This window comes from Erinaceus europaeus, chromosome 2 (genome assembly GCF_950295315.1).
Source record: "Erinaceus europaeus chromosome 2, mEriEur2.1, whole genome shotgun sequence".
In the NCBI taxonomy this organism is placed as follows: domain Eukaryota; kingdom Metazoa; phylum Chordata; class Mammalia; order Eulipotyphla; family Erinaceidae; genus Erinaceus; species Erinaceus europaeus.
Genome location: NC_080163.1, coordinates 71,862,171 through 71,890,127, shown reverse-complemented (window position 1 = coordinate 71,890,127; position 27,957 = coordinate 71,862,171). Strand labels below are relative to the sequence as shown.

Genomic DNA, 27,957 nt, shown 5'->3' with positions numbered 1-27,957 from the left:
ATACGTGAGATTAGCCTTCCCGGAAGTGATTAGCCAGAAATAACATGGCTGCTCCCAGTATCTGACCGGACACTACACGCTGAACGCTGAACGGTCGGCACCATGCAGTCTGATGATGTGAGTCTTTTGCTTTGCCGCTCGGGGATTACACGAGGTGACTTTACCATTTGAAGGCCGCATTATAAACTGGCCCAATTGACTCGTGTCGCTCCAGAAGCGAGATTTCCCGAAGCAGGTTTTCCTGTCGCGGGCGGGGCTCTCACGTGTCTATTGGCGACTTTCATCCCGCGGGCCCAGCGCCTCCTCGGGGGAGCCTGCAGAGCGCTACCTGGGTGCTCAGGGGCATCTGGAAGATTTGGCTTTAGGTCTCTAGGATTTGTGAGGCGGGATGGGGGTCTAGTACAGAAAAGTTGAGACGTCATAGGAGTATTTTTCATCAGTATGCTTATTACCCGCCACCGCCCTCCCCCCGTCGGACGGGAGGGAGATGATGGTTTACAGTAGTCTCTTTTCTCCCTTTTGAAGATATACATATACATATATATGTTGTTGTTTGTTTCAATTACTCATGACACAGCAAAAGGGGATTCAGAGAATCATTCGGAAATGCAGCTCTGTGGATGAAACTAGGAACCTCAGGCTTGCTAGTCTAATGCTTTGCTTTACCACTTGAGCCATCTCTCCAGCCGTGCACGTCCCTTTTCTATATGGTTCTTCTGTGTCAGATTTTTCTTTTGCATTTGCTCCATTTGTGCCCAAATCACAATTTCAGGAAGCATTCAGTTATTTGCTGGAGAAATACTTAAATGCGTAAAATGTGCTAGCATTGTGGTGATTATTGTAGATTTGTTAAAGCAATTCAGATGACATGCTTTTAAGGAGTATTCTGGTGGGTGGAGACAGGTGCACAAAAACAGTTGCACTATGTAGTAATATGCAAGAGGAGGGATAAGAATGATTGCTTCAGAAGGGCTTATCTGGAAATGATTGTAAATAGAAGAGGTTTGATCTAAGAGCTGAAAGATGAAAATGAACCAGGTACTGAGGGAAAAACAACCACTTCAGGCAACTGGAACAGTAAAGTATAGAGGAGTGGAAACAAAAGAGAAGACATAACAGAGAATGCCAGTGTAACTGAATTTAAATATCAAAGATAGTGAAAATTGATATGCTTTCTAGGGAAAGACTATGGATAGTGTTATAGGAACTGCCTTCTAGGCCATTTAATGGGGTTTTTAGTGGTTAGAAGTTATTTGGTAGTAAAAGGAAATAAAACCCATTATCCAGAGAAAAAATTTGATTAGCATTTGCAAGTAGTTTTTTTTTTTTTAACTTTTTAAATCTTTATTTATTGGATAGAGAGGGAAGGGATGATAAAGAGGGAGAGAGACACCTGCAACACTACTTCATGAGTACTACTTTATGAGTAGTCATAAAGCTTTTCCCCTGCAGGAGGGTGTTGGGGGTGTGGGGCTTGAGTCCAACACACACTTAGAAGTTTTTTGGTAGTAAAAGACTTTTGGAGAAACAGTGGAATCAAGGAGATGTTTGGCTGGGTGGTGGCTCACCTGGTTGAGTGCACAAGGACCCTTGTTCAAGCCCTCAGTTCCTATCTGTAGGGGGGAAGCTTCCCGAGCAGTGAAACAGTGCTGCAGCTGTCTTCAGTCTCCCTTCTCAATTTCTCTGTGCCTTTATTCAAAATAAATAAATACATTTTTTTTTTTTTTAAAGAGAGCCGGGGTGACAGCATAGTGGTAATGCAAAAGACTTTCATGCTTGAGGCACCAAGGTCCCAGGTTCAATCCCCAGCACCACCATAAACCAGAGCTGAGCAGTGCTCTGGTCTTTCTCTGTATCACAGTGTTTCTGCATTTCTCTTTCACTAAAATAAAAAATAAAAAGATAAAAAAATAAAAGAGAGAGACTTGGATGTATTTAAGATCTGTTTTTATCAGTATACATAGCCAGTGAGACTTGGTGATGAATTAAGTGGAAAAAGGGAGACTAAAATAGATTTTGGATTTGAACAAATAGTTCGGTGGTAGCTATATTGACATGATAAAGTTGTTAATATTTATTTTTTATCAAGTAGGCAACTAAATGTATATACAAACCTGATGCTCAGGAGAGAAATGAGAAACCTGACCAGATGACAATTTGAGAATCATCTTACAGATGATACTTAAAGACAGTAAACTCTTTCAACTTACATTTTCTCTTCCCACTTCCTCCCCACCCCTGCCCAATACATGTCATAAAATCCATAAACATGTTGTAAGACTTTTTGACAGTTTTCTCCCTTTTACTGTACAAGCACCTTTTTCGGTTCCTCAAAGCAGCTCACTCAGACTCTACTCCCTACATCTCTACAGTGGCACTTGAACTAATACTTTGTGGTGCTTTGTTTACCTACCTTTCTCCTTAACTTAGACAAAACTCTTAAGGACTAGATCTTCAACGACTTTTTGAGTGTTTTCTAGGGAAGTAAGTTTTTCACATGAATTAAGTGTACAGTAAATTCAGAAAGAAAAAAAATGCAGAAAGAATGCTTCAGTTAGTGAAGGATAGCAAGATGTGTTATTCTTTACTCCCATGAGACAAAATTATGGCACACTGGTAAAGAAAAAAAAAGGAATGTACCCTTTAACAATAAATTTATTGAGTCCTGGTGTTAAATAAGCGCATTAGGTTAAAAAAGAAAATTATAAAAATATATATGATCTTAGGACCAGAACTACACATCTAGGCATAAGTTGCTGAACCTATATACAAAAACTTGGGGTGGAGTAGATAGCATTAAGTTTTTTAAAAAAAAATTTTTCATTTAAAAATTTTTTAAATATTCTCTTTTGTTGCCCTTGTTTTATTGTTGTAGTTATTATTGTTGTTGGATAGGACAGAGAGAAATGGAGAGGAGAGGGGAAGAGAAAGACACCTGCAGACCTGATTCACCACCTGTGAAACGACCCCCCTGCAGGTGAGGAGCTGGGGCCTCGAACCAGGATCCTTATGCCTGTCCTTGCGCTTTGCACCACATACACGTAACCCACTGTGCTACTGCCTGACTCCATAGATAGCATAATAGTTATGCAAACAGATTCTCATGTCTGTCTATCTAATAAATAAAGATTAAAAATAACTTGTAAATGCTAATGAAATTTTTTCTCTGGATAATGGGTTTAAGTTTCTTGTAGTTCCTGTTTGCTTTTTCAATAAAAACTTGTTGAAAAGAGGGTGGGGTTAGATAGCATAATGGTTATGCAAAGAGACTCTCATGCCTGTGGCACCGAAGTCCTAGGTACAGTCCCCCTTACCACCATAAGCCAGAGCTGAGCAGTGTTCTGGTTAAAAAAGAAAAAAGAGGGAGTCAGGCGGTAGTGCAGCGGGTTAAGCACACGTGGCGCCAAGCACAAGGTAAGGATCCTGGTTCAAGCCCCTGGCTCCCCACCTGTAGGGGAGTCGCTTCACAACGGTGAAGCAGGTCTGCAGGTGTCTATCTTTCTCTCCCCCTCTCTGTCTTCCCCTCCTCTCCTTTTCTCACTGTCCTGACAGTGACAACATCAGTAACAAAAATAACTACAACAACAATAAAAAAACAACAAGGGCAACAAAAGGGAATAAATAAATATAAAAGTTTTTTTTAAAAAAGACTTGAATAAAAGAAAAAAGAAAAAAAGCTTGTTGAAAAGAAAGATAAATTAGAGTGTTTTATTAATACAAAGCATTTATTTATTAAAGGCTTTCCCAGGATACTGTTATCTTTAATTAATATATCTAATGGTTCAAAGCAAATGGATTTTATTTTGTTTTGCAGGTTATCTGGGATACCTTAGGGAACAGACAATTTTGTTCTTTCAAAATAAGGTGAGTCTAGATTTTCAACTTAGAAAAGATGACTTCATTTGTCTTCTTGGCAACTTATAGTTTTTTTTTCCCTCCACTTCCTACCATAGAACCAAGACTCAAGGTTTTTGCAGAAATGAGTACAGCCTGACTGGACTGTGTAATCGATCATCGTGTCCCCTGGCAAATAGTCAGTATGCCACAATCAAAGAAGAGAAAGGTAGTTCTCCAGTTTTGATGTTCATGAGCCCTATTTAACAGGCTTTGAAAGGATGTGTTTTAGTCTCTGTAAATGATGTTAAAGGTATTTATTTTGTCCTGCAGGACAGTGCTACTTGTATATGAAGGTTATAGAACGAGCAGCATTTCCGAGACGTCTTTGGGAACGGGTAGGTCAACTTCAATGACCTTGATCAAGAACAAGATTCCTTCCTTGTCCCTTTCTCTCTGTTGATCTGATCTAGACTAAACTTTGAAATCTTGATTAAAGCCCTCCTGGTGTTGTTAATAGTGTAGAGCTAATCTCTTCCCTTTGTACTTTTTTTTTTTCCTATTTGATAGGTTCGACTTAGTAAAAACTACGAGAAAGCACTGGAGCAAATTGATGAAAATCTTATATACTGGCCCCGTTTTATTCGACATAAATGTAAGCAGAGATTCACCAAGATCACCCAGTATCTAATTCGAATTCGAAAGCTTACACTAAAGCGACAGTAAGTACTTGTTAGATCACTTATTTTACCTAAAGAGAGGCACACACTGGTAGATTCAGCACTTGAGATTGAACTCGGGACTTTATGCTAGCGCTTCACCTACTACTGTGTTACCTTCTGGGCTATCTCTCCCCACCCCCCACCCCCCAGCAGTTGTGTCATAGAGAGGTGAAAGAGAGAGGAGAGCCATATTACCACTCTTGTAAATACGGCACCAGGGATTAAACTGGGAGCCTCAGGGAAGCTAGTCTTGTACTCTACCTGCTAATCTCTTTTCCTGGCTACCATGCACTTTAATTTTTTAAATTTTTTTATACCACGAGTTATCAATGGGTTTCGGTGCCAGCACTGCAAATCCACTGCTCCCGGTGGCCTTTTTTTTTTTTTTTTAATTATTATCTTTATTTATTGGATAAAAACAACCAGAAATCTAGAGGAATGGGGAGAGACACCTGCAGCCCTGCTTCACCACTTGCAAAGCTTTCCCCCTGCAGGTGGGGACTACCCCCCCCCTTCTATTTTTTTTGGATAAGACAGATGGAAATTGTGAGAAGAGGGGGAAATAGGGAGGGAAGGAGAAAGGTAGATCTGCTTTACTGCTCATAAAGTGTCTCCCCTGCCTGTGGGGAGGAGTTTGAACCTGAGTCCTTGTGCATGGTGCTATGTGCACTTAACCATGTGTGCTGTCACTTAGCTCCACACCATGTACTTCAAAATCTGTCTTCCCATGGGTCATTCTTATGAAGCTAAGGTTGTGAAACATATAGTACTGCTTTATAGCAATTTCAGTTTTGAATATCCTAATATTAAAAGAGGAAACTTTCCCTCAGTTTTAAGTCACATCTTTTTATTTTACAGGGTTTTTTTTTTTCCCCTTTTGGTTTTTGCTAGTGCTTCACTGCTCCAAGATAACTTTTTCAGATATAGAGACAGCTCTGAGAAAAGCAAAGAAAGACAAGCTTTCCCCTGTGTGGGTGGGGGGCAAGGCGGGGGTTGGTGGTGCTTGAACTTGGGTCTGATGAACTATTTTATGTGTGGCCTTGCTAGCTTGATTTTGCAAGATTTTTAAACATGAGATTACATCTTGATTATTCCTTCCCTTAAATGTCAACAGAAAATTTCCTTCAAATCCTGAAGGAATTTTAAGATTTGAAAATGACCTAAAATATGGATAAAAAGAAATGTAAGGATTTTACTCTGACTTAATTAAAAACTATTTTTAAAGTTATATGAAATTGACTGAGTATAAAACTCTCATACTTTGTGACTTGCAAATCTAAAGGTATCAGTCTTCCTAATATACTGCAGTATTAATCTTAGCAAAGTGAATGCCCTTTGAAATTCTAGTGTGCTTGAAGAAAACAAAAAGTCACATTAGAATATCTGACTTCCTTTTTTAAATTCATTTCATTGGAGATAGGAGAGAGACAGAGGCTAGAGAAGCATTATGGCCTTAAGTGGTGCCCTGGACTGAGCTCAGGATCCTATGCTTATAGGTCCATATTTTAACTACTACACCATCACCCACCACCTCAGGGCCACAAATGTGTGGCTTCTTATAGCATTCAATTCTAGATTTTTTAACTTTTAAAAATATTTTTTATTATTGAATAGAGAGAGAGAAATTGAGAGGGGAAGGGGAAATAGAAAGGGAGAGAGACAGACACCTGCAGCCCTATTTCACCACTTGTGAAGCTTTCTCCTGCAGGTGGGGACCAGGGTCTTGAATTTGGAGCACTCAACCAGGTGTGACACCACCTGACCCCTCAAATTCTAGATTTTGAAAATGTAATCTTGCTGTGTTGAACCTAATCCTACAAAATCATTTTCAGCTTCCCCTGTCCCCCACCAGCTTTGAAAAGGAACACCTAGCAGGTGTCCTTGGATTTTCTGATGGTGTGCTTTATTTCCTATAGGAGAAAACTTGTTCCTTTGAGTAAGAAGGTTGAGCGGAGAGAAAAAAGAAGAGAGGTAACTTGTTCTGCTATTCCTAGCTTCTTTGTTTTCATTGAAGTTTATTAGTGTGTAGGCAGGAGTATGAGAGAAAGGTTCATTATTGGGCCTTCAGGTCCAGGACATGGCATAGCTGGTGAAATGCACATATTACCATGGTCTGTGTGAACTGGTTGGGTTCTAGATAATGGTTTACTTCTAAAAATTTTGACTTTCAGAGAGACTTAGCATATGAGTGCTTTGGTGATAAATGTAATGGAAAACAGAAAGGCTATTTCCATAATCATCACGGTTTAGGTCTGCTATGAAGAGATATTCATACTAGATTAAATTTAAGATTTGGGTTTAGTTGTGTTTTTCCAGAGCAGTGCTCAACTTTGACTTAACTGATGCTAGGTTAAATATAATGCTGTCTCCCTGACACCATGCTAGATGGACTGGCTTTATCAGCTAGACATGGAGAGGGTGAAATATCACAACACTGAAGTTTCCTCTGGTATTTTGGAAACTGGGCTTGAACCTCATTCAGAAAGAAAAAAAAAGTTTCAAGTGCCCAAATGCCAACTCAGTCATATTTGACCATAGGATTGAGGGGTTTTGTTTTTTTATTTTGAAATTTCCTTTAAGAAATTAATTGGGATTTGTTCCTTGAAATATATCAGGGTATTATTGCTAATGTAGTGAATAGTGATGGCGTTATCCATATTGTGTTATCCATAGATGACTTAGTCAAGAAATGCTAACCTTTACCACATAGTGGAAAGACTTGGTGTGCAGCTGTAGCTCAGTTTTCTTTTGTTTTACAAATTGTTGGTCATTCTAGGTATTTGCTTTGCTCACTCCCCCTCCACTAACAGACATTTGCCTGGCTGGCGTATTCTGCCAAGGGATAACTCAAATTCTGTCTCCTACCTGCAGGGGGAAAGCTTCACGAGGGGTGAAGCAGGGCTGTAGGTGTCTGTCTCTCTTCCTCTCTACCACCCCTCTGTCTCAGTTTCTCTCTGTTCTTCCAAATAAAATTAATTAAAAGCAAAGAGTTCTATATCTCACATCTTTAGTCTCCACACATTTGAGCACTCTTTCCATCAACACGGTTTTTGAACATATTCCCCAATATACTATTTACTTTTATGTGTAGCATACATGTAAATTTTTACTAATATTTACTAATAGTTTGTGATATGTGTGGTAAAATCAAGGTTTGGTTCTCAGCTGAGTTAGAATTTGATAAGTGGGTTGATGGTAAATTGGTTGAAAGTTCTATTTTCAATTTTTAAAGGTTTTTTTTTAATATTTACATATTTCCTTTTTGTTGCTCTTGTTATTGTTGTAGTTAGTATTGTTGATGTTATTGATGTTATCATTGTTGCTTGTTGGATAGGACAGAGAAATGGAGAGAGGAGGGGGAGAAAAAGATAAGACACCTGCAGACCTGCTTCACCACCTGTGAAGTGATTCCCTGCAGTTGGGGAGCTGGGGTCTCGAACCGAGATCCACACTCCAGTCCTTGCGCTTTGTGCCACCCACGTGTGCTTAACCTGCTGCACTACTGCCCTACTCCCTCCAGTTTTTTTTAAGTGTATTGTGTTTTTATAGTAGACACACCGTCAAGAATGTCACATAATCACTTTTTTTTTTTATTAGATTCTGTCTGTAGGCATATTTTTTTTCAAGAAAAACTACTTTTGGGCTGGGGAGACAGCATAATGGTTATGCAAAAAAAAAAAAAAAAACATCCTGAGGCTTTGAGGCCCCAGGTTCAATCCCCAGCACCATCATAAGCCAGAACTGAGCAGTGCTCTTGTCTTTTTCTGTATACCTCTCATTAAAAAAATAAAAATACATTATTAAAAATGCTTTTCAAATTCACTTTTTAGGGGGCTTGGTGGAGTTTTAAATACCATTAAAATATACAGTATACCTTTAAAACTGAACTACTCAGTGTCACCTGTAAGTTATTTTCACCAAAGAAACAGCTGTAGTAATCTGCATAAAGGGGGAGGGCACTACTTTCCTTCCATCTCTTTGTACCCTATCTTTCTGGACAGTTGAGGCAACATTGTCAGTGGACATAGAAAATAATTTGTAATTGGTGGGGGACATAGCATAATGGCTATGCAAAAAGAGTCCCATCCCTGAGGCTCCAAAGTCCCAGGTTCAGTCTCACATAATCCACTACCATGCCAGAACTGACCAGTGCTCTGGGGGGAAAACTGTAGCACACTTGAATTTTTCTTAAAAAATATGCACAGAAGTTTTAAACATTTTCTTCCCTTGGCTCAGTGGAAATCCTTTGAGGTGTAAAATTAGTTCAGTTTTTACATTTTAGTTGTAGGTGGTACAGGTTGATGCTATGTATCACCTTCCTATGAGAGACTGCTGGAAAAAGATTTGGAACTTGACATCATTTTAGAAAACATGCTGAATGTTTCCATCCCTTTTCTCAGCTTTTCAGACTGTTTGAGGGTTGCTAATTTTCTGAGCCACTAAAATAATGTGTAGAGAGCTACATGGTTTGTATGGCATCAAAAGACTTTGGTAGAACTTCATTTAGAATGACATAAGACCAGAGAATTTGAAACATGATTTTTGCTGTGCCAGGGCATGTATGATCTGACTACTCACAAACCAACTCCTTTCTTTTTTACTTTGACACTGTTGCACTGGGGTCTGTGATGCTTGCAGTCAAAACCAGGCCTTGTATTATTAGCAAGATTCATACCACACCAGGGCACTGTCCTACTGACCCCCAAAGGGTAAGAAAAGAAGAAATAGTTCAGATTGGAAAGGCAGTAGATCTCATGTTCTAGATAAAAACTAAATTGTTTCACATCTGTAGGTTAAAAAGTGAGTACTAATGAAATAAATGGGCTTACTCATTTTCTCTTACAGGAAAAGGCACTAATAGCTGCTCAGCTAGACAATGCTATTGAAAAGGAATTGCTGGAGAGACTGAAACAAGATACGGTGAGAAAGTTTTGGGATATAATTTTGATTTTTTTTTTTTTTTTTAGGTAGTTTCATACAAGGAGAGAGTGGGAAAATATGTATCATTTTTAAAAGATGCTAGCTATTCCATTTATCCCTGGAATAAAATGTTTCATGTAGCCCCTGGCTTCATTCACTGGTGCAAGCATAGAAAGTACTCTGGTTGTGCAGACTTGATCACTAACAATGCATGTTGTTGCAGAAGTGAAGAGAACCAGGTTTGCTAAAATAACTGTGGTGATAGAAATGTATTTGCTTCAGAAGCTACTGAAGTGGCCTGCTCTACCCTACCCTATTACAGTGTAATTATCAGCTACCACATTTTTATAGGCTAATAAGATAATTTACTTGCTGATAATCTTTCACATTTTGATCTTTGAATGAAATAATGCTTAATGAGAATCTCGTTATTAAGTGCATGTAATAGAACTGAGAACATTTGATCTCCATCTGATTGTCTTTTAAAATCAAACTTACTTAGCTTTCAGCTATGATTAAACTACAGCATTTCTCTTTGTATTTCTAGAGAGAAAAAAAAAAGCTTTGTTGGGGAGGGGTAGATAGCATAATGGTTATGCAAACAGACTCCCATCTCTGAGGCACCAGAGTCCCAGGTTCAATCCCCTGCACTACCATAGACCAGAGATGAGCAGTGCTTTGGTTAAAAAAAAAAAAATTGCTTTGTTTACCTGTGACAACTTTTTTCAGTATAAAAGAACCTTTTCCCCTTTTGTCATTTTACCCCTTTACACCTGTTCCATAGTGTAACAATTCTTGCTCTTTGTATAAAAACCATATAGTTTTGATCTTACTGCAAAATGAGTATTTTTTTTAAGTTAGTGTCATCTATTGGGCCAATATAGGTAAGGTTTTTCTTTTTTTTTTGGGGGGGAATAGGGTTTCATAGGCAACTAATTTCTAAATGACTCATTTCCATGCTTCAAAAAAGTTGTGTTTAATACAGCAACAAACTATTATTTTTAAATTTTACTTTTAATTTTATTGCATAGAGACGGAAATTCAGAGGGGGGGGACACGAAGAACTACTTCACTGTTGGGAGTTTTCCCCTGCAGGTAGGGAAGGAGTTGCCAGTACTTGTGCATGGTAATATGTGAACTCAACCAGAACCACCACCACCTAGCCCAGAATTGAGTTTAAGACCCTGACAGCTCTAGGCTTAAAAATAATGTAGAAATATTATTTATGAAATTAAATATTCCTATTTATTTACTCAAGAAAAATCATATGCTAATTGTACAGTGGACTTTTAAGTCAAAGATCCAAATGTAGCTAATCTGTGTTTTTGTTTTTTTATTTTTGTGTGTGTGTTTATGTTTAGTATGGTGACATCTACAACTTCCCCATTCATGCCTTTGACAAAGCCTTGGAACAGCAAGAGGCAGAAAGTGACTCTTCAGAAACTGAGGAAAAAGATGAAGATGATGATGAAGTAAGCCATGCTTGTTTTGTCAATCAGTAATCTGCAGGACTAGATCTGTATATAATCGAGACACAGACTGTTATTTCTTAGGCTATTTTTGGTTCAAACAGTGGCTGATTTATCCTGGCACTAGTTTTCCAACAACTTACTTATGCATTAACAGTAATGATCTTATCTGTTGGCATTCTTGAACCTAACAGTCATGTCTGTTTCATTTTAGGATGTGGGAGAAAGAGAGTTTGTAGAAGATGATGAAGTGGATGAAAGTGATATAAGTGATTTTGAGGTGAGACTGGATTAAAATTACCATTTGGGGTCCAGACTAGGCCAGGACATATCTTAACCTGTAGAATTTATGCCTTGGTCCCAGCATCACATGGGGGTACCATGGATGATAGAATTTGCCCTCTGGCTGGAGGAATAATTTGGTTTTTAGAACACTGGACTTACACATATACATATGTGGTAGTGGGCCAAAGATATAGTTCACCCAGTAGGGTGTCTGCATTGTTGTGAGCCACAGCCCTTGTTCCAAGTCCTGGCACCATATGGGAGATGCTGTGGCAATGTAGGAAGCTCCAGTGCTGTTATGCCACTCACTATTTGAATAAAGGGTGGCCAAGAGCAGTGAAACCATGCATTTGTGAGGTCTCAGAGATGCATATATGTGTATGTACGAGGGGTTTACTTCAGCACACACACAGAAGCAGATAAATACTCTATAGTTTGTTCAAAAGTAAAAGAACAATGAAAGGAGTTTGGGGAATCTATTTAGCATCTTTTTTTCCCCTCCCCACACTAGGATATGGATAAGCTGGATGCTAGCAGTGATGAAGATCAGGATGGTAAGACCTCCAGTGAGGAAGAAGCAGAAGAAGAAAAAGTACACAATGCCAAACACAAAGGCAAAACCCCTGTCAAAAAATCTTTGGGAAAACGCGCCTACGTGGAAATAGAATATGAGCAGGAGACAAAGCCTGTGGCTAAAGTCAAAACCACGTGATTGTCCTGCCATTTATAAATAGGACTAAACACTGAACTTTTTCTTTCTTTTCAACATATATACACCTCTAGTTTTTACTCTTTGTTATATTTAACAAAGTATCTGTGGTTTATAAAAAGAAATATATTTATTCCCTCTGGGATGATATGGAAGTGGGTGAATGGATTTACACAATATTTTTATATATTGGCATACGTGTTACAGTAACAGCTTGAGCCCAAGAAGTTTAACAGATGAATTTGTGGGTGTAAAGAAGTTGTAAATTGTAAATGTTGCCCCTTTTTCTTGGTATATTTTCCCACCGCCAAGTTTATTTAGAGATGTCTAAACCAGTTTTTTTTTTCCTCTCACCTTTCCCTCTTTTGTTGGGAGTAAAATAAAAGGAAAAATGAAGATCTCGGTTAAAATGTTTATTGTAAAAAAAAAAAAAAGCCTATTAAAATAGCTCCATTTATACAACTGAATAAATAAAGAAAATCCTCTCTAGCAAGAAAAAAAAATTAAGTTTCAGCATACGATGTTTCCTTGGAAGCTTGCTGCACTTTGCTGATACACTTCACAACCTTGCTATCATCACAGCTTTGGGGAATTTTGGCCAGGAGACTCTGAAACATAAAATTACATAAGCTTTAATTTATTTATTTTTCTACTTTAGTTTTGGTTCTTTCTTGATACTATACTCAAAAGAAGGAAGGAATGGATGACACTATGGAACAGTTCATAGACTGGTGTTTTTACTTTTTAAACTATGTTGTTGTGCCTGAAAGTCTGCTTGCTCATGAAAAAAACAGCCAGGGTAAATTAGGCTGAATTCAGGAGCTAGAAACTGCCTGAGATTAAAGAACCAAGATGAAGTACTTTGAGTAAACTGTACTATTTCTAAATATTTTTAGGATATGAGCTTTTCATGCCTTACAACTTTCAGTTGAAATCAGGCATATTCTATGAATAATAACGAGAGCAAAGGAAAAACAATTATCACTCCACCCCTACACACAGGAAATTCCTAGTATCTAAGATGTTCTACTTACTTTATTACTCTTTAATTGGCTTACAGCTCAGTACTTCCATCATTTCCCCTACTAATTCAAATAACTAGAAATGGACTTAAATTTTGCAAACTTGATCATGATGTTTTTGCCCACCCTGTCCTACTCCCAGAGAACACCTACTGATCCCCCTGGCTTATGGTCTGCACATCACTCTGCCAATGTCTGGCTGCCTGTACTCTCTGGGTTCCTAACACTCTCAAACCCCACCTATCCTTGGTCATGCTGTAACAGACTGTGCCTTGCCTCCTTGGCTGCCTTCTTTTTAATTTGAATAGCTTAAAGGAAAAATACGGTATTTATCAAACTTTATTAAAAGCTAGACAGCTCAAAAAGAATGACCTGGCCTGGCCTTCCATTCTTATTTAGACTTGGTTGGGCATATTGTAATTGTTCACGAAAATTACCCTGAGCCAGCAAAACAGCTAGCTCACTTGGATAGTGTGCTGCTTTGCCAATGTGCATGACCCAGTCTCAAGCCCAACCTACTGTACTAAAAGAAGCCTCTGCTGGGGTTTTATTCCTTTTCTATCTGAAAACAGTTACCTTCTAAGAATGAGGGCCTGAAACCACAAACTTCCTTACCTTCACCTGTCCTTGAGAGCAGTGGTCCAGGAGAATCAGGCAGTCTGTGGCCTCATCTAATAAGGAGCTCTTCACAAGCTCTGGTGTAAGGCTTGAGTCCCTTGCTACATCACATACCAGTTTCAAGAGAGCCTTCAGTAAGACCACAAGTCTACAGGAAACTCTGAAGAAGAAAAACAATGATTAAAGGGGCCAGGTGGTAGTGAACCTGGCTAAATACACATTAAAATGCACAAGGACCCAGGTTTGAGCCCCTGGTCCCCATCTACAGGGCGAAAGCTTTACAAGTGGTGAAGCAGTGTTGCAAGTGTCTCTGCCTCTCTTTCCCTCTCAATTTCTCGTCTATTGAATAATTAAAAATAAAAGTTATTTTAAAATGTTTTTAATATTAAAACCAAATGATTTCACAGGCAATTTAAAACTGGGGCCCTAGTCATAAAGTCCTGAGATTTCCAAACAGACATGATGGGCCTAGACCTCAAATAAATCCCTCTCTCCTTGTTACTGGTCATCGCTATCAGGAACAGCACAAAAGACACCTTTGTGGGCCCCCATAGGACCCTGCCCTCAACGTGGATCAACAATAGCAGAGTATGTTCCATCCTCCGAAGGGAGGCTGGACAATATACTCTATGCTACACCTGAGGAAGATGAGTCCTAAAATTGGGGCAGCTTGGAATGTTCTTACTCATGACCACAGAATGTGAGCTCAGATGTACGTGGATGCAGAGGTCACATAGGCTCCTAAGCTGAATACTGGCCCCAGACCACATCAAATCGATGGGGTTTATAGTCAAGAATATTTATACACCTTTCCCGTATTTGGGAGCTACTCTCTTCCGTGATCCAGCTTTCTGGTACTTTTTCCAGCCATGACACCATCTCCTCAGACAATTAACTTGGATCTACCTGCATATCAGATGTCAGGCTCAGAAACAAACAAAAACTAGTATAGTCACGGGTCCTTTGGAATATAACTAAAATAGGCCTACTAACTACATAACAGAGACCCCAACTCTTCATCTGCACTATTCCAGCCTTTAGGTTCATGATTAGTCAACAATTTGTTTGGCTTTATATGTTAACTCCCTTTTCAGCCACCAGGTTCTAGATGCTACCATGCCAACCAGACTACCCTGGGCAGACAACCCCACTAATGTGTCCTGGAGACCCTGCTTCCCCAGAGCTCTGCCCAACCAGGGAAAGAGAGAGACAGGCTGGGAGAATGGATCGACCTGCCAACTCCCATGTAAAGAAGCCAGACCTTCCACCTTTTACACCCCATGATGACCCTGGGTCCATACTCTCAGAGGGATAAAGAATAATAATAGAGCTATCGGGAGGGATGGGATATTGAGTTCTGGTGGTGGGAATTGTGTGGAGTTGTATCACTCTTACCCTATGTTTTTTGTCAGTGTTTCCTTTTTATAAAAAAGAAAAAAAAAAAACAGGAAAAAAGGCAATTTAAGTATAAAGTCCTCATTTAGTGAAGGAACTAAAGTCAGAATCAAATGACTTGAATGACCATAGAGCTGCTGGATGCAGAACTGGAGATAAGTCTTAAGCTGTTTAAACTTTAAGACCCCTGGCCTTTTCCCCCTTTTTCTTTCTCCCTCTCTTTCTTTCTTTTCTTCCTCTTTTTTTTCTTCCTTCCTTCCATTCTTTCTTTCTTGCCACCAGGGTTAGTGCTGGGATTTAGGGCCTGCACACAATGAATCCACCCTATACCCACTGGCCTTTTTCTTTTTTTTCCTAAGAGACAAAAATAGGGTGGGAAGGAGAAAGACACCTGCAGCACTGCTTCACTTGTGGAAGCCTGCCCTCCACTCCCCTCTTTTTCAGGTGGATACAAGGATTTGAACCAGAGTCCTCAAACATGGTAATGGGTGAACTCTTTTTTTTTTTTTAATTTTATGACTACAAATTAATAGGAGTGTACATAAACACCATCCCCACCACCAAAAGACTGCCCCACCCCAAACGACCCCCATGAAGCTGAACATCCATCCTTACCCTCCACCCAGGGTTTTTAATTTGGTGCCCTACTACAAATTTGTAGTATGGGTGAACTCTTGCCAGGTGAGCCACTGCTCAACCCTTCCCCATACTTTTTCTAGACACTACACATTTTGGATGGCTTAAGAATACTGTGCTTCCCTACAAAAGCTTCATTCCATTATTATTCCAAAATAATCCTTGAAAATGAGGAACAGGGTGGATGGTAGATAGCATAATGGTTATGCAAACAGACTCTCATGGCTGAGGTTCTGAAGTCCTAGGTTCAAGTCTCTACACCACCATAAGCCAGAGCTGAACAATGCTCTAGTCAAAAAAAAAAAAAGAAAAAAATGGGGGAGGGGGTTATGGATAGCAGCAGCTGTGTTTTTCTCCTCTCCTCTCCTCTCCTCTCCTCTCCTCTCCTCTCCTCTCCTCTCCTCTCCTCTCCTCTCCTCTCCTCTCCTCTCCTCTCCTCTCTCGGGAAAACTAGGAATACCAAAGGAGATCATCTGGGACCACAACAAGGCAGGACTAGAACGACTTCAGGAACCCACCAAATCATCACCAGTGAGTATAAATATGTGTGGCTCCTGGACAGAGGAGCCTAGGGAGAGATTAAGTGGCTGGTAACAATCTGGCAGTTCACTGGTTGAGGCACCACCTCCTGTCTGTTTTACCAACAAAAGACTTATGAATGGAGGAGAGGACTCCCCTAAGACTCAACAAATGCAACTGTGAGTCTCCATTGCTACTGCCCTCAGAGGCTGGGGCATCAGGGGGGACGCCCTGTGCTGACACTGGGGGACGGAGAATTGACCAGGAAACTCAGGAGAAGATCTACACCTTGGTGGCCTAGCAATGGGGTTGTGTGGTGGAGCCTTTCTGTGTTCTGATGAGAACATAGTGAATACTTGCTTCAGAACCTACAGACTAAAATTCTTGCTATAGCAATCAGGCAGGAGCAAGGAGTTAGTTATACAGATTGGAAGAGAAGAAGTCAAACTCTTCCTATTTGCAGATGACATGATAGTATACATAGCAAAACCTAAAGAATCCAGCAAGAAGCTTTTAGAAATTATCAAGCAATATAGTAAGGTGTCAGGCTACAAAATTAACATTCAAAGTCAGTGGAATTCCTCTATGCAAACAGTAATTTAGAAGAAGATGAAATCCAAAAATTAATCCTTTTTACTACAGCAACAAAAACAATAACATATCTAGGAATAAACCTAACCAAAGAAGTGAAGGACTTGTATACTGAAAATTATGAGTCACTACTCAATGAAATTGAAAAAGACACAAAGAAGTGGAAAGATATTCCATGTTTATGGGCTGGAAGAATTAATCAAAATGAATATACTACCCAGAGCCACCTACAAATTTAATGCTATCCCCATCAAGATCTCAACCACATTTTTTAGGAGAACAGAACAAATGCTACCAATGTTTATCTGGAACCAGAAAAGACCTAGAATTGCCAAAACAATCTTGATAAAAAAGAACAGAACTAGGGGCATCACACTCCCAGATCTCAAATTGTATTATAGGGCCATTGCCATCAAAACTGCTTGGTACTGGAACATGAACAGACAAATTGACCAGTGGAGTAGAACTGAGTGTCCAGAAGTAAGCCCTCACATCTTTGGACATCTAATATTTGACAAAGGTGCCCGGGCTATTTAATGGGGAAAGTAGAGTCTCTTCAACAAATGGTGTTGGAAAAAAAGGGTTGAAGCATGCAGAAGAATGAAACTGAACCATTGTATTTCACCAAATAACAAAAGTAAATTCCAAGTGGATTAAGGACTTGGATGTTAGACCAGAAACTATCAGATACTTAGAGCAAAATATTGGCAGAACTCTTTTCCATATAAATTTTAAAGAAACAAATCTAATTACAAAGAAGACTAAGGCAAGCACAAACCTATGGGAGTACATCAAACTAAAAAGCTTCTGCACAGCAAAAGAAACCACTACCCAAACCAAGAGACCCCTCACAGAATGGGAGAAGATCTTTATGTCATACATCAGACAAGAGTTTAATAACCAAAATATATAAAGTGCTTGCCAAACTCAATAAGAAAATAACCCCATCCAAAAATGGGGGGAGGACATGGACAGAATATTCATCACAGAAGAGATTCAAAAGGCCAAGAAACACATGAAAAAATGCTCCAAGTCTTTGATTGTCAGAGAAATGCAAATAAAGACAATAATGAGATACCACTTGACTCCTGTGAAAATGTCATACATCAGAAAAGGTAGCAGCAGCAAATGCTGGAGAAGTTGTGGGGTCAAAGGAACCCTCCTACACTGCTGGTGGGATTGTAAATTGGTCCAACCTCTGTGGAGAACAGTCTGGAGAACTCTCAGAAGGCTAGAAATGGATCTACCCTATGACCTTGCAATTCCTCTCCTGGGGATATATCCTAAGGAACTCAACACACCCATCCAAAAAGATCTGTGTACACATTATGTTCTTAGCAGCACAATTTGTAATAGCCAAAACCTGGAAGCAACCCAGGTGTGCAACAACAGATGAGCGGCTGAGCAAGTTGTGGTCTATATACACAATGGAATACTACTCAGCTATTAAAAACAGTGACTTCACCGTTTTCAGCCAATCTTGGATGGAGTTTGAAAAAAATCATGTTAAGTCAAATAAGTCAGAAACAGAAGGATGAATATAGAATGATCTCACTCTTGAGCAGAAATTGAAAAACAAGATCAGAAGAGAAAACACAAGTAGAATCTGAACTGGAATTGGCATATTGCACCAACGTAAAAGACTGTGGGATGGGGGTGGGGGGTGGGGACGGAGAATACAGGTCCAAAAAGGATGACAGAGGACCTAGTGGGGGTTGTATTTTTTATATGGAAAACTGGGAAATGTTACTATTATAAACTATTATATTTACTGTCAAATGTAAAACATTAATTCCCTAATAAGAAATTTAAATGAAAGAAACAACAACAAAAATGAGGTACAGATATTGCACTCAAGTAAAGAATTTTGGGAGAGAAAGGTGTGGGAGAAGGAGAAGGGCCTACGTTGGAGGTAAGCGTGTTTTGCAGACTCCATTGTGGGAAGATGAGAAACTGTATCAACAACTATACTATATACTATTAACAACCCCACTGCCCCCTCCTATAAAAAGATTTGGAAAAAGAAAATGAAGAACAGCGAAATCCTCATCAAGAGTTTCTATTTTTGACCAGACAACAGAAGATGGCCCAGTTGTTAAACTTGTCTGTAGTCTTAGGTCTAGAGATGAAAAACAGTGAGGTAAATAAACATGGTTACTGGAATGCACATCTGGACAGTTTCTGAAGAGAAAACCAGCTGGGTTATGCTTCTTAGCCTGCCTGGCTGCTGACTGTTATACCTGGGCCAAGCATACTGCAAGAGAAGTTTTAGGGTCTCCATTATCTTCAACCTAGCCTCCTCCTCTGGGCCATCATAAACTTCCAGATAGCCAATGATAACTCGCTCAAGTCTCTTCAAGTGCCGGATAGTTAGGATCCCCAACCTAAAAAAAAAGGAAGGAGAAAATGTGACACCCAGGAGTTGAATTCAGAAGTAAATACCCCAACTAGCTGTCCAGAGACTCACCTCTTCACAAAGGCTGGGAGGTTTCTTGCATAGGTCCTGCGTAAAAGCAGGCGGTGCTCTGGCTCCATGTGGGTCAGGACCAGCTGTAGCACCTCCTCACAATGTGTGGTGGGTCTAGCTATACCACCCTTCCAGTGTAAGTCTTTCTCTAAGATGGGGAATAGATCCAGAAGACACAAGAGCACCGCCTGTGGAAAATAATTAGAAGAAATTGGGTTCATTTATTTTGAATTCACAATATCCAGTGATTTTTTAAAATATATTTTTAATTATTATTGGATAGAGACAGAAATTGAGAGAAGTGGGGGAGACAGAGGGAAAGGAAGACAGACACCTGTATCCCTACTTCACCACTGGTGAAGCTTTCCTTTTACAGGTGGGGAACAGGGACTTGAAACTGGGACCTTGTGCACTGAAATATGTGCGCTTAACCATGTGTACCACCACCTAGCCCCCAGTGATTTTTTTTCTAGGAACTTTATTAATTTATACTAGGAGTCCACATCATAGAATTCTAAATATTACTCTAACACTACTCAAAGATATATTGCTCCATATATTTACTGCTGCAGGGCTCAGTGCCGACATAACAAACCCACTGCTCCTAGTGGCCATTTTTTCCTTTTCTTTCTACTTTATTTTTATTTGACAGGATAAAGAGAATTTGAGAGGGAGAGAGAAAGACACCTGAAGACCTGCTTCACTGCTCATGCAGCATCCTCCCTGCAGGTGGGAAGCAGGGGCTTGAACTCGGATCCTTACACATGGTAATATGTACACTTAACCAAGTGCCCCACTGCCTGGCCCCTTGCTTTTTACATTTTAAAAGATTTAAGTATTTATGAGAGAGAAGAGGACGAGAAAACCAGAGCATTAGTCCGGCACATAAGTTGTCAGGAACTGAACTCATGTTCCCAAGATCAATGCTGTATCTATTACCCTACCTTCCATTCTGCAGTGCTTTCTATTTTTAGACTTTTGTGTGTGTCAGAAGGGTTATGACAGTTTGGTGCATGCATGACGTCACTGCTCCCAGTTGCAGCTGTTTTTTTTTTTTTTTTTTTTTTTAAGATAGATGATGAGCTATGAGAAAAATAGGGAGACAGAGAGACACAGAGAAGAAACAGTAGCACCACTCCACTGCTTATGAAGCTCCACCCTTTTTGGGGAGCTTTGCATATGGTAATATGGACACTCTACTATGTGAGCCACTGCTGGGTCCCTATATGTTTTTAAATTTCTTTTAACATTTTTTATCACCATCTGATAATCTCATAAATAAATTATGACTTCACAATTACTCTTAGCTTATCTATAAAATGGAAAGGATGAGAAAGCTGAGACTTTTAAATTTTACAATTCTAAGCCTTCTGTCACAAAATTACTAAATCTTGGCAATATTTATATGTACTTAATATACAACCACATCTAAATACCAAAGATGGTCTTTATTTGTGTCCAATTTGACACCCTATCTGAATTATCAGTGGCTAAACACACTACCTTTGAGTTCTCATATAGTCTTTGATTTTTCTTGGATTTTCATTCTGTTTTGAATCAACATTATGAAAAGGCCTAATTATTTTGTCTATTACTACCCAGATGAATTGACCTTCCTGCCTGCCCTTCTCACTCCCTCCCTTCCCTACTCCTTACCGTCTTCCCTTCATTCCATCCTTCTTTCCTTTACAGATAGAGACAGGGAAAAGGAAAGGCAGAGAGTGTGTATAAAGAGACTACATACAGCACTGAAGCCCCTTTCAATGTGGTGGGGCCGGGCCTGGGTTGTTGCACAAATGGCAAAGCAGCACACTACCTGAGTGAGCTATTTTGCCGGCCTACTAATGGATTATTTATTGATTTATTTTACCAGAGCACTGCTCAGCTCTGGCTTATGGTGGAATGGGGGACTGAACCTGGGACTTGAGAGCCTCAGGCATGAAAGTCTTTTTGCATAATCATTATGCTATACCCCCACCCCTACTACTGGATTATTAAAACCTAAAGCAATATCTTAAGAAGAGGTGGCCCCCCTCTCCAAAAGGAGGCTGTATCATCCTATTCTGCCACTAGAAGAGAACTGGTCCTATATCGTGTGCAGCCTAGAATGTCCCCAGCTGACATGTGTATATTAATATTTAGCACAGAAACCTGTATAACCTCTGGGTCCCGGTCAGTCTGAGCTCACAGTAAATGCTCACAGCTGGGGACAGTCTAGGCTCTTAAGTTTCATTCTCCACTCTGATACCATTCTCAGACAACATTTCTAGTATACTACATGTTACCTATTTAAAAAAATTTTTTTTATTATCTTTATTTATTGGATAGAGACAGCCAGAAATTGAGAGCAGAGGGGAAGCTAGAGAAGGAGAGAGACAGAGAGGCACCTACAGACCTGCTTCACCACTCATAAAACTTCCCGCTTTAGGTGGGGACTGGGGGCTCAAACCCGGGTCCTTGTGCACTGTAGTATGTGTGCTCAGCCAGGTGCACCATCACCCGGCCCCGATGCTAGCTATTAAACTCAAGCAAAGATTACTAATGTCTTGGGCTCTTAGGAACATACCCAAAATAAATATCCTAGCTTCTTTCTACTTTAGGGTTTCTATTCTTATTGGCTCTAATTTTATCTTTGATCTTTGTTTATTAAATGCTTTGTCCTGCTTCATACCTTACTGTCATTCTGCCACCAAGCTCCAGATGCTACTACAATCTCATCCTTACTTCCCTGATCACCTGACCCTGCTAACATGCCCCAGAACCATACCTCTCCAGAGACCTACCCTATGACGGAAAAAAAGAGATAGGCTGGGGGTATGGATTCACTGCCTAACATGCATGTCTAGCAGAGAAGCAATTACAGAACCCAGAACTCCTTCCTTCTGCACCCCTAAAAAAGAATTTTTGTCTATACTTTGAGAGGGAGAAATGTTAGGGGAAGATAGCCAGAGGACTCTGAACCCCAGTTCCACTGGGGCCTAGAACTTTTATGACCAAAACTTTTGTTTTTGCCTCATCACCGAGGGAAGAGAATTTGGAGAATAGTTGAAGAAATCAGGCTGTTTCCCTTACCTGAGAGGGAAGTGAAAAAAGAAACAACACCTGAAAGTTGTAATAGGTGTTAGAGTGGTTTAGAAAGGTAGTGAAGGCAGGGCCTTAGAAGTAAGTAAAAATGGGCAACAACTTCCACATGTCCTACATGCTTCTCTGGTGCGTGACACTTTATTTCCCTGATTAAAAGTTTAAAATATCTGGAAAAAAAAAAAGGAAAGGAAAATTTAAAAAAAGGAATACTTAGTGTAAGGAGGAGGAAAAAGGCCTTAACAGTGGAATAAGAATCAGTAATTTGAGTATAAGACATTAAAAAAAAGTCATGAGACATATACTCAATGAAGTACTATTCATATTCAGTGGCTAAAAAAAAAGATTGTATTTTCTCTTCTGGGATAAAATGAGTGGACCTGGCAGAGATATCCCTAGTGAAGTAGAAAATGATGGACATGACAACTTGACAAAGAAAGATAGAAAGAAAGAGAGGGAATAAAATAAGAAATGAGATTATTTCTACCTCTAATTTTATAAAACTTATTTCTTCTGTCAGAATGTTCTCTGTCCTCCTAAAGGTATCTCTCTCAACCTCTCTCTCACAAGCAAATCCTCCCAAAACGACCTCTGGCACTATCAAACCTGGTCATTTGCCTATTGTTGGATAACAACTGCATAATAAACAAACTTCAACATATTTGTCACTCTGCATATGTATGAATATCGTATGTTTACATAACTGACTCTCCAAAGGATTTCAGAAGCTTGAAGACCTATATGCTTTACTCAGTCTTGGAATTCGCAATATTTATTGGTGTATAGGAGATGATCAATATCTACTGAATGAAAATTAACACTGGGCTGAGGAGATATCATAATAGTTTCTGCAAATGACTTGGATGCCTGTGGCTCTGAGCTCCCAAGTTCAATCTCTAGCACCATCATATGCCACAGCTAAGCAGGACTCTGATGAAAAGAAAAGAGAGAGAGAGAAAGAGAAAGGAAAGAAAAGATTAATACTAAAACATCTATCAGGAGTTTCTAGCATGTACTGATTAAATAAATAAATAAGCTGAGCTGGGCAGTGGCACAGACAGTAGTGTACATGTTACAGTGCACAAGGATCCAGGTTCAAGCCTGAGGTCCCCACCTGTAGGGGCCAAAGCTTCACAAGCACTAAAGCAGTACTGTAGCTATGTCTCTCTATCTCTCCCTCTCTAATTTATTCATGAAATAAAAAGTACTGACAAGACCATAGGATAAAAGGGGTACAATTCCACACAGTTCCCACCACCAGAGTTCTGCATCCCATCTCCTCCATTGAAAGCTTTCCTATTCTTTATCCCTCTGGGAGCATGAACCCAGAATCATTGTGGGGTACAGAAGGTGGAAGGTCTGCCTTCTGTAATTGCATAAAAATATTTTTAAAAAGAGAAGAGTATATCAATTAATTAAAACAGAACTCTTTCTCTTTCTTTCTTTCTTTTTCTTCCCTTTTGTTGCCCTTGTTGAAAACAGAACTTTTTCAGACATAAAGTTGCCACCACAGAATATATATATAATTGACCCAAGTGAAGACCAAACACCAGCTTTTCTATGAAGACTCAGGAATGTGGATTTCTTCCTGGTACTAAAATACTGTCACTAGTCATTTGTCACCTCCATCTTAAAATAAATAAATAAATAAATAAAATAAAAAAAAAAACTGCTTGGCAGCAACTTTTAGTTACCATACTCACTTCACAAGAGAGGAAAATATTTTTTAACTATTATCATTCATATACTGCCACCTACTCAAATGTGAGAATCTAACCTCACAATTATGAACTGAACAATTACCTGAATGAGCTGGTACTCCGGTGAATACAGGTGATTGAAAAGGGCATGATATAGGACCTGCGCCCTGTTATACTGGAGCAAATCAGCAGCTGGCTGGAATCAAGACAAATTATTCAGTTAAAGGAAAGTTCCCGAAATTTGGCAAGAGACTAATGTTTTAAATTCAATTGTAGGTACACAGTATTCATCTCACCACTCTTTACGCCTGTGTATATTTTAAAACATACAAATACTGCAAAAGAAGAGTTTCCTTTTGTAGTATTTTGCACATTTGGGTATAATCCCTTTTGTATACCCAACGCCAGCTTCAAGGTCTAGTTATTCAGCTTGGCAATGTTTCTGAGAACACTCAGGTTTCTTGATATGTATAAAAATGCGGCTATATATAGCCTATAATACACAACTAGCAGGTTGGCAGAGGGAAAATAAAATTACGTAATATCACTAATAAAGATTTAACAAAACATATAAACAGAGTCAGCAAGAAAATAGTGATGTGATATCTCAGGAAGTTGTTCAGTGGCTAGAGCTTTGAATTTGTAAGTATTAAGTCCTGAGTTCAATCCCTGGAAATATATATATATATATGCCAGAATGATGCTATGATGCTCTCATTCATTCTCATTCTCTCTCCTCTTCCCTCCCACCATCCCTCCCTTTTATTCCTGCACTTAAATGAAACTTGTCTTAAAAACATCACCAAAAAGAAAAAAGTGGTTCCGGAGATGGTGTGGTGGATAAGGCTCTCAAGCACGAGGTCATGAGTTCAATCCTCGGCAGCACACATACCAGAGCGATAGCTGTTTCTTTCTCTCTTTTCTCCCATCTTTCTCATTAATAAATAAATAAAATCTTAAAAAGAAAAAAAAAGAAAGAAAGAAAGAAAGAAAAGAAAAAAAAATGAAACAGTGATATAAACATAATGAGAGTCTGTCCCATCAATACAGACAACGGAGCAGATTACTTACCACATTTAGTACAATGTGATGTAAGCAGTGCACGCCCAGAATTTTGTTCTCAGTTTGATAGTCATCTGAGATGAGCAAAGATGGAGGAAATACTCTTTCCAGATATTGGTTCAGCCAGGGTCGAGTGACCTGTTTCAGGGTCCATGAAAAAACATATTTGGTAGCTGGATTATTCTTCCAGGATTCCCTATGTGGAAATTTGAGACCATATTAAATAAAGTGACCACATTAAATAGTAAGGAACATTAACTAGACTAAGCTGAAAAAAAAAAAAGAGTACTTCCTTTGTCTCTGAAAACAATAATCCCACAAAAGTTTACTCAAAATAGTGTAATACATATTTTAAGATTTAGATACAGATTACTTACAGCATTTACATAAAGTGTACTGAGTAATCTGAGTCTAACTAATCAAATGAGTAGCAGTCATCTGTAACCATAGCTATGTAAAGGATTTATTGTGATTAGTTAAGATGTACTGGGCAGGAAGAGTGGACTAAGGAAATGCTTTCAGCATTACTATTGTTAGGGTAAAGCAAATCAGTATTTCAACTTAAATTTAAAATTTATGAGTGTGCTAATATTATTCAGTTAATCTTCAAATTAACTGTAGAATAGGCAACATTCTCTTTGAATTACAAATAATAAAACTGGTCCTACCTACCTTGGCCCTAGCCTGAATAAAAAGGGGTCAGATAGTGGCACACCTGGTTGAGCACACACATTACAGTGCACAAGGGCCAGGGTTAAAGCCCTCAGTCCCCATCTGCAGGGAAAACATGAGTGGTTAAGTAGTGTTATGGGGGTGTCTCTCTCTCCCCCTATCTCTGTATTTCCTCTTAATTTCCCTCCTTGTTTCTATCTAAAACAAACAAACAAACAAACAAGCATTAAAAACAAAACAATAGTGGTCCGTGAGGTGGCACAGTGGATAAAGCATTAGACTCCCCAGCATGAGGTCCTGAGTTCAATCCCTGGCAGCATATGTATCAGAGTGATGTTTGGTTCTTTTTCTCCTATCTTTTTTCATAAATAAACAAATAAATAATCTATACAGAGAAAGAAAGAAAGAGAAAAGCAAAAGAAAGAGAAGCACGAGATTGCCTGGAAATAATGTTTCTGACTCCAAGTTTTTGATAAAATGAGTTATGTATATATATTTTTTTCAAAAAAAAGATAGAGACACAGAGGAAAAGAGAGTGAAAGAGACCCCAGCACAGCAGCCTCCTTCAGTATGATGGGAACTAGTTCAAACCTGGGTTGAGTACTTACTTGGTAAAGCAGTACACTATCCAAGTGAGCTATTCCACCAATCACACATTTTTCTTTCAAACAGCAACTTACATAATAGCAAATAAAAACTCATAGAAAACATTTTTAAATAGAAAATTCTTTTCTCCTCCCAGTCACTGCTTCAAATGGCATAATTATCTCTATCTAATAATACAGCTAAATTTCAATATTCCCAAGTTAAATTCCACCCCCACTTTGCTTAAAAAAATTAAGTCTACAGCAGCAGAAAGGAACTTTGAATTCTCAGGGAAGCTATTATGAGGTCTGGAAAATGCACTAGAAAATTAAGTTTGAAGATTTGGGTTCCACATTCAAAGTGCCACTATCTAGTAATGCCATTTATAGCACATTACAACCCTCCAAGATATCTTCTTAAAAGATTTGCTATTACAACATCTTCATCTTGCAGGTGAAAGAAAACAAACAAAAACCCCTAAGTTCCTTTGAGCATTCTAAAATATTTAAAAGCAGTTCAAATCAAAGCCTTTTCAGCAAAAGAATACTCACTTATTCATATCTGGTTTGAGAAGTCCCATTATGAGCGAAAAACTCCCTTTCTCGTCTTCATTTTCTCCGTGTAGAAATCCTGCCACGGAACCACACTCCGACACTTTTAGCAGTAAAGCGAGCACCTTTCCGGCAACCTCTCGGGATCTTTGGTTGGTCCAAGGTTGCTCCAAAGTGTGTGTGACGGCAAAAATATACACAGGTCCTGCTAAATGACGCAAGCCTGTCTTCCATGCCGGGCAAAAGGAATTCTTGGCAGCTTCAATTTTCCCCAATTGCTGAAGAAACAGTGCACCAACTTCTGTAGCCTTCTGGGCCACTCCTGAGTGACGGTCACTTCTCCCTTCTTGCTCTTTGGGAGGCGATGCCAATTTCTCCAGGGCTTTAGCCACCTGCCCCAGGACCGCAGGCACCGGGGGAGACGACGAGGGGTCATCGCCCCCACACAGTCTAGCACATTCTGTAGAGTCTATGAGCACCCTGAGGTCATCAAGAGCTGCATTTCTGGCCTTGTTCCTTCGGGACTCCTGGCAGGTGAGATGATGCAAAATTTGGGACAAGGCCTGTGTGACGGCGGAGGAAGGGCATTCTCCAGGCAGGGATGAGTCCAGACAGCCGTCGGGCTCCATTTCTCACCCCGGGGCAATGATGCACCAAGATCCGCATAGACAAGGGGGCCAGCGGATAAGGGGTGTAGGTGTGGGACACGACACGGTACCGAGAGCCTGCCCACCCTCCGCACCGCAGAATGCAATTCTCCCCAAGAACTAAACTAAAGCCAGATAACACAGCGAGACATGAGGAGGGCAGGAAGGGAGAAAAGTGCAAAAGAGGAATCCAATTCTCTTTCGTAAGAAAAAAATGTACGTAAAGGAAAAGATGCAGGAAAGGGAGCAACTCTCTCGAAAGTAACACAATTTCAGGCTTCCAACAGCGAAGTGTTGGAGGAATTACTCTCTCCTTGGCCGAAGTCTTGGCAATAAGGAGGAGAAAAAAAAAAGAAAAAATTTTAAAAAAACAAAGAAAACAAAGTTTAAGGAACCAACCACCGGAACCGGACACTGTTAAGGCCTGCTAGCCGTAAAGCACGAACCTTGTTTCCGCCAGAACTGCCGCAAG

At 39.6% G+C, this 27,957-nt stretch overlaps 2 protein-coding genes and 1 non-coding gene across 4 annotated transcripts; 2 read left to right on the top strand and 1 right to left on the bottom strand.

The window, feature by feature from the left end:
- Positions 1–12: 12 nt before the first annotated feature.
- Positions 13–12,341, top strand: MAK16 (MAK16 homolog). Its single transcript, XM_007516296.3, has 10 exons — positions 13–117; positions 3,815–3,864; positions 3,954–4,063; positions 4,168–4,232; positions 4,405–4,556; positions 6,473–6,527; positions 9,402–9,476; positions 10,838–10,948; positions 11,160–11,225; positions 11,742–12,341. Exons 1-10 carry the CDS (start codon positions 103–105, stop codon positions 11,940–11,942), a joined length of 900 nt encoding a protein of 299 aa, XP_007516358.1. The 5' UTR covers positions 13–102; the 3' UTR covers positions 11,943–12,341.
- LOC132537340 (small nucleolar RNA SNORA66) lies at positions 9,663–9,795 on the top strand. Its single transcript, XR_009548788.1, has one exon. It is a non-coding gene; the product is annotated as a small nucleolar RNA SNORA66 (small nucleolar RNA).
- On the bottom strand, positions 12,338–27,932 carry TTI2 (TELO2 interacting protein 2). 2 transcript variants are annotated; one of them, XM_007516305.3, is made up of 7 exons: positions 26,839–27,929; positions 25,040–25,226; positions 24,072–24,164; positions 19,188–19,375; positions 18,961–19,104; positions 13,577–13,739; positions 12,338–12,547 (listed from the first exon to the last, which is right to left on the bottom strand). In XM_007516305.3, the coding sequence occupies exons 1-7, from the start codon at positions 27,465–27,467 to the stop codon at positions 12,443–12,445; spliced, it is 1,509 nt and encodes a 502-aa protein (XP_007516367.1). In that variant the 5' UTR covers positions 27,468–27,929; the 3' UTR covers positions 12,338–12,442. The 2 variants fall into 2 exon arrangements, with proteins under 2 accessions (XP_007516367.1, XP_060038831.1); XM_060182848.1 differs by lacking the exon at positions 24,072–24,164 and having other exon boundaries at positions 26,839–27,932.
- Positions 27,933–27,957: the final 25 nt, after the last annotated feature.